Consider the following 19,544-nt stretch of genomic DNA (forward strand, 5'->3'; position numbering starts at 1 on the left):
CCTCCATATGCCACGGGAGCGGCCCAAGAAATGGCAAAAAGAGAAAAAAAAAAAGACTAACAAAATTGATATCCTCATGACAAGACAGACCAAAATGGAAAAAAGGATGTCTGCATCACCAATACAGAATGGTTGATTCTGCATGGACAAGAATGCAAAATCATTCTTGTTAATGCAAGACGTGAGAGAGGAAGACTGGATATACACATGCAAAAGACTGAAATTAGATCCCCCTCACGAGTTACTCAAAATGGGATTAAAGACTTACATATGAGGACTGAAACAATAAAACAGGAAACATACAGGGAAAGCTCCTTGATGTTGGTCTTGGCAATGATTTTTTTGGATATGAAATCTAAAGCATAGGTAACACAAGCTAAAATAAACAAGTGTGACTGCATCAAACTGAAAGGAAGAGAGAATAAGATACAGGGAAGCCAGAAGGAAAAGTTCAAACATGTTTAATCATAGTTCAAAAAAAAAAAAAGGAAGAGAGATCACATGGAATGAAAGTGATTTAAAGAGACTCCAGAATTGATGAAAGGTATTGATTCACAGATTTTAAAATCCCAATAATTCCCAACCAGGGTAACTAAAAAGATCCCTATCTCTAAATATATCACAGTAAAACTGCAGAGTACTAATAACAAGGAGAGAGAGGAAGGGCTACTTCAAGTAGGTAAATAGGCACGTCATCTCTGAGGAGTCAACATTTGATCCTGAATTTTAAAGCCCTACAGGGTGAAGAAAAAGCAAAGAAAATGAGGAAGAAAGGACAAAGAATGGAGTCAACTGGGTAGGAACTGGAGGTCACTGAGACAGCCTGAGCCAAAGTATATAAAGCCTTAGAAGCCATAGTAAGGGCTTTGCATTTTATTTTTAAGTGACAGGAAGAAGTCAATGGAGGTTTTTAACAGGAGAATGACACTACCTATTTAATGTATTGAAAAGTTTACTCTGGTACTATGTGAAGAAAAGGCAGTAAGAGGCTGGGAACAGATGTTATATGACTATTAGGAGGCCGATAACACAGCTCAAGCTAGACACAATGCTTGCCTTAGTGTGGATGCTGCCAGCAAGAGTAGAGAGAAGTAGATATATTTGGGACATATGAGAACAATAGCTAACATTTATTGAGTACTTGCTGCACACTGTTCTAAGCATTTTATATATATTAACTTTTGCTTCTATTAACAACCCTATGAAACTGGTAATCTAATTCCCATTTTTGCAGATGAGAATACACAGAGAGAGAGGTGAAGAAAATGGTCCAAGACCACAGAGCTAGGCCGCCACAAGTACAATTTTTTTTGACTCCAATACTATGCTCTTAAATACTATGAGATAGAACTCTTTAGTGACAGAAAGTACAAGAAAGGAAGGAGAATATGGGCAAAGAAACTAGATATCAAGTGTAACTCTGATACTTCGGGTGTAAATGGATGGACGGGGTGCCATTTATCGAGCTTTAGTGCACTACAGATGGCCAGGTTTATGGGAGAAGGTGAGTATAGTTGGGAGCAAGTTGAGCTTCAGTTGCCTTTTAAGGACCACACTGAGGTGGCAAGTCAGCCAGGAATTTAGGACAGAAGAGTCAACACTGGTGATAACAAGTTGGAAGTCAGTTCACACAAGTCATAGGCTTGGATAAACATGCCCCAAAGAGAGAACACACAGTGAAAACATAAGGTATAGTCCTAAGCAAGCCATAAGAAACTCCCTATGTAGAGGTCAAGGAAAGGAGGGGGCTGGAAAGGAGACCGAAAAAGTAACAAAACCAGAAAATGTAGTATCACAGGAGAGAAAAGACTATTTTGAGTAGAAGACAGTCAACTACGCTGAAAGGGGGCTGAGAGATGATGGCGTCTTACTTTTTCTCAGGGTGGTTCTCCAGGTTAAAAAGGTAGAAAGGATTGTACTCTCAATAATTTTGAATGAAAACTTTTCAAGGAGTTCCCTCGTGGCTCAGTGGTTAAGGAATCCCACTAGGAACCATGAGGTGGAAGGTTCTGATCCCTGAAACCTTGCTCAGTAGGTTAAGGATCTGGCGTTGGACCCCTTAGCCTGGGAACCTCCATATGCCGTGGGAGGGGACCTAGAAAAAAACATAAGAAAAAAAAAAGAAAACTTTTCAAAAATGACATCTAAGAAGAAAAGAAAATCTTACATTAAGAAACATTCTAAATTTTTCTGAAGTACTTATCTATCAAAATATTTAAGGTTGATATCTGAAGACTTTCAGCATAAGCAGTTTTACGTTCTTTAGTTTTAACTGCAAAAGGCATGATAGTTAAAAATATATTTTATTTACATGCAAATAGATAGCAAAATGATTCTCACCTATATAAAAAAAGATCTTTGGCAAGTCGCTTAGGTCCAATGATTTTGAAGATAATTTCATATGTTTCAAGTGCCTTCCGATGAACTCCACCTGGTAATGCTGGATGCAGACATTGAGCTAGGCGTTTGCCTATGGTCAGCTTTTTCGGTACTACTTGGTACTTTGCATTATTTTGTAAAACCTTGAAGAAAACATTTCAATTCAGTTGATAAAAAAATACTACATTTCATTTTATTTCCATTTTCTTGCATAGTATTAACAAAAATCCTTAAAGATTTTATTATAATTCTAACAAAATTATAGGGAATGACTAAAAACTTCTATTTTTGTCACATCTATCAATAATACCGGATTTAGAATTAAAACTGTGGATTTCAAAGAATATTAATTTGTTTTAAAAAAAAGTAAACTCAGAGTTCCCGTCATGGATCAGTGGCTAAGGAACCCGACTAGTATCAATGAGGACTTGGGCTCGATCCCCAGCCTCACTCAGTGGGTTAAGGATCTGGCACTGATGTAAGCTGTGATGTAGGTCACAGACGAGGCCCAGATCCCATGTTGCTGTGGCTGAGGTGTAGGCCTGCAGCTATAGCTCTGATTGGATACCGAGCCTGGGAACTTCCACATGCCACAGGTGTGGCCCTAAAAAGCAAATAAATAAATAAATAAACTCATTACATGTTAACAGAAATAACATTTTCATACAGAGTAACAATATTTTCCAAAACAAACTTGTTCAGAAGGCACTGTCTTAGATTGCTGTAAATCTTTAATGTTAGTGAGCCTTCCATCTATTTTTGAGACATTATTTGAAATATATGAAGAAAAGTGAATGTCAACAAAGATATATAGTTGGAAGAGGGAACAACCACTGCTGTAATTTATTACATTAGAGCAAGTAATTCTAATGCTAACAAGAATATACATGAAATTATAATTGCCCATTTGTTTTTACTAATTTCCCAATTGGACCAAATACATGTTGCTGCATTTACTCAACCACAATATTTCTTCAGAAATAATGGTCAAAATAGAATTTATAGAAGATTCTATCTCACAAAACACCCAAAGGAAGTTAATCATTTAAGTAATAAAAGACTTAATAAATGTTGTTCTTCCAACTGTTATGGAAAAGTGCTAACAAATTATTACAAAAAGAATACTCAGAATGAATACACTATAATAGACTAGAACTGAAGCTCACATGAAAATACAAAAATCTTTTATTTTAAAAAATAAAGACTGACCTTAAATATATATAAAGTGAATAATCTGCCAAAGATAGTACATAAGAGACAGCACCAGATCTTCCATTTAATAAAAAAAGCAAAAGCACTGAGGTCCACTTAGATATCATTTTCAATGTTTTTTCCCACTAAAAGCTTTCAATTCAGTTTTAAATTGGATGCAATGAATGTAAATAAAATTAGATCTATGAATGCAAAGTAAATTAAAGGCATACTACCAATAAGAATTCAGTTACAAAAATATTTTATTTTTTGAAACTAGCTGCCTTCCATTTCTAGAATATTAATTTGAATTTTAGATGTAGGAGCAAAGAGTCATATGTTCACATATATTTTAAAGAAAAGTATAATTATTACCAGGAGGACCTCTATAGAAGGAAATTTAATGATAACACAAAATGCTGTGATAAAGAAGTTCTACAAAGGGAACTATATCCAATTTCCTGAGATAGACCATGATGGAAAATAACATATACTGAAAGGAGAATGTATATTATATTCTTTTGTATATATATTTTGAGTCACTTTGCTGTACAACAGAAATTGGCACATTATAAATCAACTATATTTTGACTAAAAAAAAATTTTTTAAAAGTTCTGCTAATACCAAAAAAACTTTTTTTTTTTTTTTTTTCATTTTATGGCTGCACCTGGGGCATATGGATGTGCCCAGGCTAGGAGCTGAACTGGAGCTACAGCTGAGGCCTACGCCACAGCCAGAGCAACACCGGATATGAACTACATCTGCAACCTAGGCCATGGCTTGCGTCAATGCTACATCCTTAACCCACTGAGCAAGGCCAGGGATTGAACCCACATCCTCACAGAAACAATGTCAGGTCCTTAGCCTGCCAAGCCACAGTGGGATTTTTTTTTTTTTTTTTTGCTTTTTAGAGCCACACATGCAGCATACGGAAGTTCCCAGGCTAGGGGTCAAATCGGAGCTAAAGCTACTGGCCTACACCACAGCCATAGCAACTGGGGATCCGAGCCAAATCTGTGACCTACACCACAGCTCAGGGCAATGCAGGATCCTTAACCTACTGATCGAGGCCAGGGATCAAACCTGCATCCTCATGGATACTAGTATGGTTCATTTCTGCTGCATCACAACAGGAACTCCCTGAAAATTTTTTTAAAAAGCAAAATACAGCACCATTTTCTAAAAGCATTGGAGTTAGAAAACTTACATGGATAAAGTGAAAACTTAATATACTAATAAATAGTACAATTTTATACTAAAACATATTTAGGCTATCTTAAACACATACACACATATATACAAAATCCTTGCCTTGTTTCAACCATGATTTTAGGTTAAGTTTTATCAATGTCCTGCATATTCTACTTTGTGGCATCTGGATACAGTGAAATCTGTTTTTTACGAATAATAATTATTAAAAATAACTATGTAATTAATTAGGCAAATTAATTTCCACAAGTTAATGAATTGCTTTGAAACACAGTTCCTACTACATGTTTAGAAAGAGAACTTTGAGAACAAGAAAGAACCTTTAAACAAACTCATACTTTTGGATGCAATTTCTTGGGGATGTTGTAAAAATTGTGAGAATTTATCAAACCTCAAATGATAAATGTTAGAAGTTAACAGGTCAAACAGAAGTTTGCATTTATTTTTAAGATAAATCCCTGGCACATTGAAAATGAAAGTGTCTGTTTTTAGGACATGAGGATAAGTATGACGCTGAAAACTAGTGTCCTTGGTATGTATTTTAAGAAAAATTTATTTCCTAACAATTGTATGTTAAGCTCTTTGATGTTAAAACACTTACTGGACGAACTTGCTTTTCTTATCTGCTCCCCTGGTCCACTTAACTTTTAGAAGCATTCATGGTCAATAACAGCTTTTAAAAACAAATCCCAAAAAATCAAATGAAAACTATGGGTGTAAAGTGAGAAAACTGTGATCTAAGTTTAAAAGAAAAGGGAGGTCCCATCATGGCACAGCAGAAAGGAATCCGACTAGGAACTACGAGGTTTCGGGTTAGGTTTCGGGTTGGATCCCTGGCCCGGCTCAGTTGTGGGGGGGAGGGAGGAAGGAAGGAAGGAAGGAAGGAAGGAAGGAAGGGAGGGAGGGAGGGAGGAAGAAAAGTTTAAAAGAAAAAGGTTAAAATTTAAAGCTATGAATAGATCAGTGATGCCACCATAATAACAGTGGATAAAAATCAGGTATGTCAAGAAAGATAATTCAAGGTCAAGCTCTAAAGCCTAAGCAACTATTTGTCACTTCTGTAAAAACTATTGACCATAACTAAGAACTGCCTGGATATAAAAATGTTTCCTTAATGCTATATGCCGTTTGGAAAGGACACAGCAGTTTCTGCTTTCCATATGTGGTTTTTCATTTTGCTGCCAAGAATCAAGAACGAAATCTGATGTTCATTTACAGAAACCTATTAGCCCTCATTGTTAGCATATTTGCTTCCTGGTCTTGTGTTTATAACTATATTGAAAAATATAATTTTACACTGTATTTTTGCTTATAAAATATAAAAATTTTATTTATAAAATATAAAAAACCAATATTTTTGTTTATAGTATTTTTTTTGTTTTAGCCTCAAAAACAAAAACAAAAACAAAAACAACCTGACTTAAAAGGCATACAACTCATTAAGTAAAATAGCAGAATCAAAAGTAATTCTGAGGTTTAGTTATGTTTTTAAATTTTTTGCTTCGGAGTTCTCCTATGGTGTAATGGGTTAAGAATTTGGCATGGTCACTGCCTACGCTTGGGCTCCTACTGTGGTGTGGGTTTGCTATCTGGCCCAGGAATTTCTACATGTCACAGGCATGTCCAAAAAAAGAAAATGAAATTATTTACTTCAAGCTTTAGAAAAATTCAGGGAACACCTATGCAGATTTCTGATTTTTTACTTCTTTATACGAATAAGAGAGACATACCTTATTAAGTTTTCCAAGTGCTGATATCAAATCTGCCCATTCACTGGAGTATTCAAAATTCTTGAGTGCTTTGTCAACCGCAGCTACGTAGTTTCTGTATTTGGAGTCACTCAGTAACTCCAGCTCTTCTGTGTTCATCCTCCCTCAGCGTCCCACTACAGACCAACTCCAAAGTCATGTAAAATCATTACCTATAAGAAAGTTTGCAGGAGGAAAGTTACAAAGAAGAGCATCAAAATGGGTCCAGAGTTAACACGTACCTTTAAAATGTTTCTTGAGTTAGAAGTGGTTAGAACTCTAGTCAGCTGTATGTAGGGTCATACAAGTGCTAATCAAAGACAGCTTCAAAGATTTGGAGATCCTGCCGTGGCCCAGTGCTTAATGAACACAACTAGCATCCATGAGGAGGGCACAGGTTTGATCCCACCCCTTGCTCAGCGAGTTAAGATTCCAGTGTTGCCATGCACTGTAGTGTAGGTGGCAGACGCAGCTCTGATCCCGAGTTGCTGTGGCTGTGGTGTAGGTGGCCGGCTACACCTCTGGCTGGACTCCCAGCCTGGGAACTTTCATATGCCATGGGTGTGGCCCTAAAAAGCCAAAAAAAAAAAAAAAAAAAAAAAAAAGATTAACTACTTATGTTTTTTTCCTGGGAACTAGAAAAATAGCTGTGAGAACTCTGGGATTCATAAAAGAGTAGGAAATATTCCCATATTTACTTTAATTTAGAAATCATGTTATTTTGCTTTCCTATTTGTTGATAGAATGTTTCTGATATACATAGTCCTCTACTTTGTTTTGATCCTAAAATACACCAAGACTGTTTAGATTAGAAACTTTAAGGACATAAAACAACAATGACAAGAAAAAGAAATGAATGACTTGGAGATCACCTAATTTTATTAAGCAATAAATGGGTATATAGTATGAAAGGACATTAGCTGTTTAGAATAAACTTTTCATAAAATTGACAAGTTTATGTGACAGTTTAAAATATGTCCACAAGTTTTTGGTATTACTTTTAAAAAGCAGTGCCTAAGTTCTTAGCCGAGGGGCTAGATTCTGGGACTCAATTCTGATGAAAATAATAAGGCAGAAGTGAAAATATGTAATGGTCAAGACTTAGTCTTAAAAGCACTTAAGCTTCCTCTTTACTCTCCTAGATCCCCAAATCTGGAGAAAGCCAGCAGCCGTGTCACAAGGACACTTCAAGGATCCCTGTGGAAAGGTTCCTGTAAGGAACTGAGGTTTCTGCCAACAGCCATGTGAATGAAGCAGATCCTTTAGCCCCAGGCCTTGATTTGACTCCAGTACCAACGGATATCATGACTAATTGCAAGAGAGATCCTGAGCCAGAATTACACAGCTAACTCTGTTTTTAGATCACTGAGTTGGGAGTAATTAGTTACATAGAAATAGATTAGATAACTAATAGAGTCCTAATAAGAATTTAATTGTGGCCCAGCTTAAGACCAATCTCACCTCCTTCACTTTTTTTAGTATCCTCTGTATTTTTTTTTTTTTTTTTTTTTTTTTTTTTTATTGGCTAGGGCAGCCCCCAGGACGTATGGAGATTCCCAGGCTAGGGGTTAAATTGGACCTGCAGCTGCCATCCTACACCACAGCCACAGCAGTGTGGGATCCAAGCCATGTCTGTGACCTACGCCACAGCTCATGGCAATGCCAGATCCTTGACCCACTAAGTGAGACCAGGGATTGAACCCTCATCCTCATGGATACTAGTCGGGTTTGTTTCCACTGTGCCGCAAGGGGAGCTCCTCCTCCTATCTGTTAACTTTTGCACCCTTCCCCAGAGCTGGGTTCATGGATCTGCAGATGGGTCTAAGAATGGGCCTTAAGAGTTGTCAATACAATTAAATGTGGGTTAAAACAGTCTTTTCAATACATGGTTTGGAGGTAACTGGATACCCACTGGTATGAGTGGTATGAATGAAGAATGAAGTGGACTCTTTCCTCAAACCTACACAAAAATCAACTCAAAATGAATCCTAGATCTAAATGTAACAAGCTAGAATTATAAAACTCATGGAAGAAAATACAGGAGTACATCCTTGTGACCTAAGGTCTTCTTAGGACTTTTCGGAAAGAACACTAAAAGAAGTAACACAACAACAAGGAAAAAAGATATCTTAACTTCATCAAAATTAAAAGCCTTTGTTACTTCAAAGGATACTATCAATAAAGTGAAAAGACAACCAACAGAATGGAAGAAGATATGTCTCTCCTATTTCTGATAAGGGAACTGGACTAGATATACAAAGAACTCTTACAAGTGGATAATAAAAGGACAAAAAATTAAAAAATGGTCAAATCATTTGAAAAGACGTTTCCCCACAAATGGTCAATAAGTACATGTTCATAATATTCAGTATCATTTATCATTAGGGAAATGCAAATCAGAACCACAATAATATACTTCACACACACTAGGATGGCTATAATAAAAATGACAATAATAGGTATTGGCAAAGATATGCAGAAACAAACCCTGTACACTGCTGGTGGGAATGGAAATTGGTGCAGCTGCCTTGGGAAACAGTCTGGAGGTTCTCAAAAGTAAAACACAGAATTATACAGCCCAGCAATTTCTTTTCTTTTTTTGCTTTTTAGGGCCCCACCTATGGAATATGGAAGTTCCCAGGTTAGGGGATGAATTGGGAACTACAGCTACCAGCCTACACCACAGCCACAGCAAAGACACATCTGTGACTTACACCACAGCATATGGCAACACCAGATCCATAACCAACTAAGTGAGGCCAGGGATTGAATCCACATCATAATGGACACTAGCCAGATTCATTTCTGCTGCATCACAATGGAACTCTGGGCCTAGAAATTTCACTCCTTGGTATGGTATATAACCCAAAAGAAATGAAAACATGTCCACACAAAAAACTGTACATGAATGTTCAAAGAAGTATTATTCATAATAGCCAAGAAGAGGAAATAACTTAAATGGACATTAACTGATGCGTGGACAAATATAAAGACAATGGAGTATTATTCAACCATAAAAAGGAATGAGGTACTGTTACATACTATATAGCATGAATGAAACTTGAAAATATTACTCTAGGTAAAAGAAACTATTCTCAAAAGACCACGTATTTTATGATTCCATTTACTACAAAAGGCCCAGAATAGACAAGTCTTTAGAGGTAGACAATACATTAGCTTCAGTTAGGGTGGCAAGGAGAATGAAGAATTGAGGCGAAACAGAGGGTAACTCCTAAGGAGAATAGGGTTTCTTTTTGGTATGACAAAAACACTAAAATTGATTGTAAGGATGGTTATACAACTCTGTGAATGTACTGAAAACCACTGAATAATACACTTTAAATAGGTGAATTGTATGGTATGTGAATTACATCTTGATAAAGATATACAGCTATAAGCATATATATGTAAGACACAAACATATATAGATATATGTATATATTAAAAAATGGGCTTCAGGGGTTTGTGAATTACCTCAAATTACATGCAAAATTTGCACATTACATTTCATTGGGGAGATAGTCTATTTTTATAATATTTTCAAAAATAGTTTTTAAGGAGTTCTCACTATTGTGAAGCAGGTTAAGAATCCCATTGCAGCACTTTTGGTTGTTGCAGAGATGAGGGTTGGATCTGTGGCCTGGTGCGTGGTTTCAAAAGGATCCAGTGTTGCCACAGCTTCAGATCAGGTTTGATCTCTGGCCTGGGAACTTCCATTATGTATCAGGTGCAACCAAAAAAAAAAAAAAGTCTAAGGTTAAAAGACTATAAATTCTGACATAAAAGGGTTTTCTTTTGTCTTGGTTGTTACCTATAAGATAGTAATTTTAATTCAATAAATGACCACAGTAGAAGCAGAATTATATGTATAAGAAGACAATACACTCCCCTGAGAATTTTAAAAAGTAAAACAATGTTCTCAAGTGGGATTATATCCTAGAGGTGCTACAGGATGTGTTGTGTGTCCAAAAGCATTACAGCTGTGGCTGTCCCTAAATTAAGGATGTCCAGGGCTGATGGATCCTGCTGGATCAGGGCATACAGAAGTTCCCAGGCCAGGGATTGAATCTGAGCCACAGAGGCTGAATCCTTTAATCCACTGAGCTGGGCCAGGGATCAAATCTGCATCTTCCCAGCAACAAACCACTGTGCTACAGCAGGAACTCCCTGATTGCTTTTTTATACATGAGAACAGTAATGATAAAAATGACTGACTAAAATGGCAGAATAGAAGGACTAGAGCTCAACTTCTCTCCTAAAAACAATAAAATTCACAACTAAAGACTGAGCACTCTTCACCCAAATGGACTGGAAACCTTAAAAAAGATAGCCTACTCCAGAAGAAAAAGAGGAGGACACATCAAGAGGCAGGAGGGGTGATTTCACGATATAAACAACCCCATACTTCCTGGGTGGGAAGCCCACAGACTGGAAACTAACTGGTTCACAGAAACTCACCTACAGGAGTGAGAGTGTGGGTATCTGGCACTGGGAGAAAGAGCCCCGGAGCATCTGGCATTGAAGGCCAGTGGGGCTTTTGCACAGGAGCTCCACGGGTCTGGAGGAAACGGAGACCCCATTCTTAAAAGGCACACACAGACTTTCACGTGCACTGGGTCCCAGGGCAAAGCAAAGTTTCCATAAGAATCTGGGTCAAACCTGACTGCAGTTCTTGGAGGACATCCTGGGAAAACTGGGGTGAACGTGGCTTGTTGTGAGGAAGGACATTGAAAGCAAAGCTCTAGGGAATATTCAGCAGCCATGCCTTTCTCTGGAGGTGGCCATTTTGGGAAAATCTGGCCCCACCCTTCAGTCAGCTGCTGAGATGTCCCAGGGCAAACAACAACCCAGGTGGAATCACAGCCCTGCCCCTCAGTAAAAAGGCACACAGCTGCCTCTAATCCCATCCAGAGACTAAGCCCCAATCACCAGAGGGATTAGAATCAGCTCCTCCTACCAGGGGGCAGGCATCAACCCCTCCCATCAGGAAGCCTACAGCAAGCCCCCATTACCAACTTCAGCCACAGGGGGGCAGACATCAGAAGTAAGAGAGGCTACAACTCTATTATCTGTACAAAGGTCACCACACCCAAAACCTATGAAAATGAAAAGACAGAGAACTATAACTCAGATGAGGGAGAAAGGAAAAACCCCAGAAAAACATCTAAGCGAGGAGGAGATTCTTAGCCTCCAGGAAAAAGACTTTAGACTGTTGATGATGAAGATGATGCAAGACATTGGAAATAAACTGGAGGCAAAGATGGATAATTTACAGGAAACACTGAGCAAAGAGATACAAGCTATAAAACTTAAATAAGAAGAGATGCAAAATACAATAACTGAAATAAAAAATTCGATAGAAGCAGCTAACAGCAGAATACGGGAGGCAGAAGAATGAATAAGCGAGATGGAGGACAGATTAGTGGAAATTACGGATGTGGAACAGAAAATAGAAGAAAAGACTGAAAACAAAAGAGAGTCTCAGAGAACTCTGGGACAACATTAAACACACCAACATCCATATTACAGGGTTCCAAAAGAAGGAGAGAGAGAGGAGACAGAATATTTTTATTGTCTCCTTCTCTCTTCTTCTCCTGGCACTTCTATAATACAGATGTTAATAGCCGAAAAGTTCCCTAACATAGAGAAGGAATCATTCACTCAAATCCAGGAAGCACAACGAGTACCACAGAAAATAAACCCAAGGAGGAACACCCCGAGACACATATTAATCAAACTGACCAAAATTAAAGACAAAGAGAAAATCTTGAAAGCAGCTAGGGAAAAGAAACAAATAACATACAAGGGAACCCCAATAAGGTTATTGGCAGATTTTTCAACAAAAACTCTGCAGGCCAGAAGGGAGTGGCATGATATACTTAATGGGATGAAAGGAAAAAGCCCCCAATCAAGATTACTTTACCCAGCAAGGCTCTTATTCAGATTTGAAGGAGAAATCAAAACCTTCACAAATAAGCAAAAGCTGAGAGAATTCAGCAACACTAAACCAGCCTCACAACAAATACTAAAGGAACTTCTCTAGGCAGAAAAGAACAAGAGAAGAAGGAAAGGAAAAAGAGCAGCAAAAGCAAATCCAAAGCAATTAACGAAATGGCAGTAAGAACATACATGTCGATAATTACCTTAAATGTTAATGACTATACACCCCAACCAAAAGACATAGACTGGCTGAATGGATACAAAAACAAGACCCATACATATGCTGTCTTCAAGAGACCCACTTCACTTCTAGGGATACATACAAATTCAAAGGGAGAGGATGGAAGAAAACATTTCATGCAAATGGGGATCAAAAGAAAGCTGGAGGAGCAGTACTCATATCAGACAAAATAGACTTTAAAATGGAGAATATTTTAAGGGACAAAGAAGGTCATTACATAATGATCAAAGGATCAATCCAAGAAGATGATATAACAATTTTAAATATCTACACACCCAACACAGGTTCACCACAATATATAAGGCAACTGCTAACAACCTTAAAAGGAGAAACTGACAGTAACACAATCATAGTGGGGGACTTTAACACCCCACTTACAGCAATGGACACATCAACCAGACAGAAAATCAATAAGGAAACACAGGCCCTGAATGATGCATTAAACCAGATGGACTTAATTGATATTTACAGGACACTTCATCCAAAAGCAACAGAATACACATCCTTCTCAAGTGCACATGGAACATTCTCTAAGATTGATCCCATGCTGGGCTACAAATCCATCCTCGGTAACTTTAAGAAAATTGAAATCATACCAAGCATCTTTTCCGACCACAACGCTATATAACTAGAAATCAACAAGAAAAAAACTGCAAAAAAACACAAAAACGTGGAGACTCAACAACATGCTACTAAACAACCAATGGATCACCGAAGCAATCAAAGAGGAAATTAAAAAATACCTAGCAGCAAATGACAACGAAGATATGACACTCCAAAACCTGTGGAATGCAGCAAAAGCCATTCTAAGAGGAAAGTTTATAGCAATACAAGCCCGCCTCAGGAAACAAGAAAAAGTTCAAATAAACAAGCTAACTTTACATCTAAAGCAGCTCGAGAGAGAACAGACAAGACCTAAAGTTAGTAGAAGGAAAGAAATCATAAAGATCAGAGCAGAAATCAATGAAATAGAAACAAAGAAAACCACAGAAAAGATCAATGAAATGAAAAGCTGGCTCTTTGAAAAGATCAACAAAATTGATAAACCCCTATCCAGACTGATCAAGAAAAAAAGAGAGAGGTCTCAAATCAATAACATTAGAAATGAAAAAGAAGTAACAACGGACATCACAGAAATACAAAGGATCATAAGAGACTACTATATGCAACTATACGCCAATAAAACAGAAAACCTAGAAGAAATGGACAAATTCTTAGAAAAGTACAATCTTCCAAGACTAAACCAAGATGAAATAGAAAAGATGAATGGATCAATCACAAGAACTGAAATTGAAACCGTGATTAAAAAACTTCCAACAAACAAAAGTCCAGGACCAGATGGCTTCACAGGCGAATTCTATCAAACATTTAGAGAAGAGCTAACACCTCTCCTTCTGAAACTATTTCAAAAAACTGCAGAGGAAGGGATACTCCCAAACTCATCCTATGAGGCCACCATCACCCTGATACCAAAACCAGACAAAGACAGCACAAAAAAAGGAAACTACAGGCCAATTTCACTGATGAACATCGATGCAAAAATTCTCAACAAAATACTAGCAAACCGCATCCAACAGTACATTAAAAGGATTTTACATCATAGTCAAGTGGGATTTATCCCAGGGTTGCAAGGATTCTTCAATATCCGCAAATCCATCAGTGTGATACACCACATTAACAAACTGAAGAAGAAAAACCATATGACCCTCTCAATAGACGCAGAAAAAGCCTTTGACAAAATCCAACACCCATTTCTGATAAAAACCCTTTAGAAAGTGGGCATAACGGGAACCTACCTCAACATGATAAAGGCCATTTACGATGAACCCACAGCAAACATCATTCTCAAGGGTGAAAAGCTGAAAGAATTCCCACTGAGATCAGGAACAAGACAAGGATGTCCACTCTCACCACTACTCTTCAACATAGTTCTGGAAGTCCTAGCCACGGCAGCCAGACAAGTAAAAGAAATAAAAGGAATCCAAATTGGAAAGGAAGAAGTAAAACTATCACTATTTGCAGATGGCATGATACTATACCTAGAGAATCCTAAAGACTCTACCAGAAAATTGTTAGAGCTCATCCACAAATTTGGCAAAGTCACAGGATACAAAATTAATACATAGAAATCAATGGCATTTCTATACACTAACAATGAAAGAGCAGAAAAAGAAATTAGGGAAGCAATCCCGTTTACCATCGCATCCAAAAGAATAAAATACCTAGAAATAAACCTACCTAAAGAGACAAAAGACCTGTATTCTGAAAACTATAAGACAATGATGAAAGAAATCAAAGATGACACAAATAGATGGAAAGATATACCATACTCGTGGATTGGAAGAGTTAATATTATCAAAATGACTATACTAACTAAGGCAATTTCTATCAAATTCAATGCAATCCCTATCAAATTACCAAGGACATTTTTCACAGACCTCGAACAAAATATTTTAAAGTTTGTTTGGAAGCACAACACACCCAGTATAGCCAAAGACGTCCTGAAAAAGAAAAATGCAGCTGGAGGCATCAGGCTTCCCGACTTCAGACTATACTACAAAGCAACAATCATCAAAACCGCATAGTACTGGCACAAAGATGAAATATAGATCAGTGGAACAGAATAGAAAGCCCAGAATTAAACTCACGCACCTACAGCCAACTCATCTGACAGCGGATGCAAGGATATACAATGGAGAAAAGACAGCCTGTTCAATAAGTGATGCTGGGAAAACTGGACAGCCACATGGAAAAGAATGAAATTAGAACACTCCCTAACACCATACACAAAAATAAATTCCAAATGGATTGAAGACCTAGATATAAGACCAAACACTATAAAACTCTTAGAGGAAAACAAAGGCCAAACACTCTCTGACATAAATGACAGCAACATCTTCTCAGATCCACCTCTTAGAGTATTGACAAGAAAAACAAAAATAAACAAATGGGACCTAATCAAATTGAAAAGTTTCTACACAGCAAAGGAAACCCTAAACAACACGAAAAGACAACCCACAGAATGGGACAAAATCTTTGCAAGTGAATCGACGGACAAGGGATTCATCTCCAAAATTTATAAACACCTTCTGTAGCTCCATACCAAAAAAACAAACAATCCCATCAAAAAATGAATGGGCAGAAGATCTAAACAGACAGTTCTCCAAAGAAGACATACACATGGCCAAAAAACACATGAAAGGATGTTCAACATCACTCCTCATTAGAGAAATGCACAATGAGGTACCACCTTACACCAGCCAGAACGGCCATCATCCAAAAGTATACAAACAATAAGTGCTGGAGAGGGTGTGGAGAAAAAGGAACCCTAGTACACTGTTGGTGGGACTGTAAATTGGTGCAACCACTGTGGAAAACAGTATGGAGATGCCTCAGAAAACTAAACATAGAACTATCATTTGATCCAGCAATCACACTCTTGGGCATCTATCCAGAGGAAACGACGACTCGCAAAGACACATGTACTCCAATGTTCACTGCAGCACTATATACAATAGCCAAAACATGGAAACAACCTAAATGTGCATCAACAGAGGAGTGGATCAAGAAGATGTGATACATATACACAATGGAATATTACTCAGCCATTAAAATGAACGAAATACCAGCATTCTTAGCAACATGGATGGACCTAGAAACTATCATGCTAAGTGAAGTCAGCCATACAATGAGACACCAACATCAAATGCTTTCACTGACATGTGGAATCTGAAAAAAGGACAGATGGAACTTCTTTGCAGAACAGATGCTGACTCACAGACACTGAAAAACTTATGGTCTCTGGAGGAGAGAGTTTGGGGGTGGGGGGATGTGCTTGGGCTGTTGGTGGAAATCCTCTGAAATCAGATTGTTATGATCCTTATAAAAAATAAAGTTTGACATGATTTAAAAAAATGAGTGGCTATTCAGTGATTAAAACAAAAGATGTAGAACAAGATAAAGGACAACTCTAGCTATCCTACTAAGTACTTTTTTAAGTTTATTTAAAAGATCAGTTTTCAGAAAGTATCTCAAAGTAAATATGCTCATTTTGAACTATTTTCTTCATGTAACACTGAATGACAATAATTTTGCTTAAACTGTGAAAGACATTTTCATAATTAAACTACTAGAAATAAGTAAAAGCAAAATAATTTTTAACAGTATAATCAAATCCACCATATTAAGCTAATCAATTATTTCCAATAAAATAAAATTTCATATATGCATTTTTTTGTCTTTTTAGGGCCGCACTTGCAGTATGTGGAAGTTCCCAGACTAGGGGTTGAATTGGAGCTGCAGCTGCAGGCCTACACCACTGCTTTAGCAACTTGGGATCCAAGCTGTGTATGTGACCTACACCACAGCTCAGTTATGCCAGATCCTTATCCCAGTGAGCAAGGGCAGGGATCAAACTCGAGTCTTCATGCATATTAGTCAGGTTTATTTTTCACTGAGCCACAACAGGCACTCCCTAATATTTTTTAAAATTAGTAATTTAACAATGTTCTCAGTACTTAAAAAATTAATGAATATACACTAACAATTAATTTACTACTCATTTTTTGGGGGGAGTTCCCATTGTGGCTCAGCAATAATTAACCTGACTAGTATCCATGAGGATGCGGGTTGATCCCTGGCCTCGTTCAGGGGGTTAAGGATCCAGCATTGATGTGAGCTGAGGTGTAGATAACCGACATGGCTCAGATCCTGAGTTGCTGTGCCTGTGGTGTAAGCTGACAGCTGCAGCTCCTACTCAACCCCTAGCCTGGGAACTTCCATATGCCACAGGTGTAGCCCTAACAAACAAACAAAAATTTACTATTCCTTTTTTAATATAAAACAGACTGGTTGCTACAAATTAACATTAAAAAACTCTATGCTATATATCATAAACAATACATATTTTTCTATACTTCTCAGTAATTTATATACAACTGAATAGCTGTATACTAATTTTATGGCCTATGAAAAAATTGTTTCTCAATTGAAAAAAAAAAATCCCACACAGTAAGGTTTATTTCCTTTTGCAAATTTATTAAAACCATTCCAAAAATAAAATCATGAGTAAAACACATACACACACTCATTAAGATGCAAATTCAATCAATGCCTATGCATATAAAGGAAAGGATCAAAATATTACACAGGTAAGGAGGCACCACCATTTTAGCTGAGTAATTTTACATACGGAGATTTACAAAAAAAAAGATTCATACTGTACACAAACCACATGTGTGTGTGCGTGCACAGTGGTTTGCTCAAAGCTATGAAAGAACAGTGGTAGACAGTATGGAGCTCTGCAAGTGTTAAATCCCTTGATGGGTAGAAAGACTAGAACTAATTTGAAGGATGTCAGGATACTTCACAGAGACAAACGAGGTACTACCTATAGCAAACCTGCCTTGCTTCTCCTTCTCTTCCAATATTCATCTCCTCTCATAAAGGTGAAAAGAAAATAACAGCGTTAATAACATACATATGAAAGAACAAAAGGACCTTGCCAATGTATTATTACTCTAAATATTTTGGTAGAGGGAGAATTAACTCTAGATATTTTGGTAGATTCTGAAGCACTGAGAAGCAGAACCAAAATAAGGTACTGCTTGGTCTTTATTCACAGTCCTTTTACAAAAATTAAGTACCCATCAAAACACTGACAAACCATGAGCTGTTATCGTTATTATTAGATTCTCCTGACTTTCTGTTTTATAGTCATTCTGCTCCATTAAATTTTTTAAGGATATCACTCCAATGTCAGAAACCTGTCAAGCAGTAATATTATCATTCTCTTAACTTTTTTAAAACTTCACTAGCTAGCTGGGAAGCTCCATCATTGTCCCAATCACACAAACTTGAGTTTTGGCTTAATTCTCTATTCTCATATTCGAATCTATCAACAAATTCAGTTTGTTTTTTTCCATTCCAGCAGAAGTTGACTGTGGTAGAAAGCATTCAGAAAGGCCTTTTAACCCTGCCTCCAGTTTCCACCCGGACTATTACAATAGCTTCCTATTTTCACTACCTTCGACTTTCTAAGAGCCAATTAATTTTACACAGAAAAAAAAAAAAAATAGTCTGAGCATATTACTCCCTACTGGAAACTCAGAAAAGTAAGTTTATAATCCATAAAAACCACTTAAGCCTAGTGCTTACTGAGCATAAAAGAACCATTGCTACAACTGTGACATTCAATCAGAAAGTAAATGCAAGCACCTAATCATGATTAAAGTTTTTTCATAAATTACAGCCATTTTTTCAGTCTTATAATTCACACTGCTGTCCTAGCTAAGCAAAACCTAGTGACAAAGATTCTTTACTGGACCAATACTTTTGGTCAGGCTTCTGAACCTTCTCCTAGTCCCATCTGTGAACCTGCTCGTAAAATGCAGCTGGAGCAAGAACCCCATGTCATTTTAACCAGAACCTTCCACCCTCAGTATCTCAGGAGGTTCCTCAACCTTCAAATACTTACCACCCCAGTTTGTCTTCAGTGAAAATTCTGTTAGGCTGGTTTAGCCAGAATCCCCTCTTACCTCTGATGTTTCCTCTGAAGAGTTGTTTTCCATCCACTGACGCCCAACAACTCCTTGGCTATAAATTCCTATAGCCCGTGCTGTATTTTTTCTCTTCCACTGTAAAACCCCACTGCAATGGTCCCTATACCCATGAGGAAAACCCTGAGTACTAGCTTTACCATCTTAATAAATGCCACTGAGTGTTTTTTTCTTTAACATGACTCAACTGTTCCAAGACTTGCTCCCTTCCACCTCAGTGCTTTTACGTATGCTGCTTCTGCTCTGGATAGGCTCCAGGCTCCATTTCACCCCCTAAA

General features: G+C 37.5%; 1 protein-coding gene across 19 annotated transcripts in view; it reads right to left on the reverse strand.

The window, feature by feature from the left end:
- The window catches only part of DOP1A (DOP1 leucine zipper like protein A), a 107,564-nt gene that overhangs the window by 76,261 nt on the left and 11,759 nt on the right, over positions 1-19,544 (reverse strand). For all 19 annotated transcript variants that reach the window (XR_002343988.2, XM_084963819.1, XM_084963774.1 and 16 more), the window contains exons 2-3: positions 6,511-6,701; positions 2,341-2,522 (exon numbers count right to left, since the gene is read on the reverse strand). Coding sequence is in view for 18 of the 19 variants with exons in the window: in XM_084963819.1 (XP_084819945.1) it covers positions 2,341-2,522; positions 6,511-6,648 (320 nt within the window). In the remaining variant the exon portion in view is untranslated. The remainder of the gene's footprint in view (positions 1-2,340; positions 2,523-6,510; positions 6,702-19,544) is intronic.

This window comes from Sus scrofa, chromosome 1 (genome assembly GCF_054392235.1).
Source record: "Sus scrofa isolate SSC_HxYL_T2T_F1_AM1 chromosome 1, Sscrofa_HxYL_maternal_Yorkshire_Landrace_v2.0, whole genome shotgun sequence".
In the NCBI taxonomy this organism is placed as follows: Eukaryota; Metazoa; Chordata; class Mammalia; order Artiodactyla; family Suidae; genus Sus; species Sus scrofa.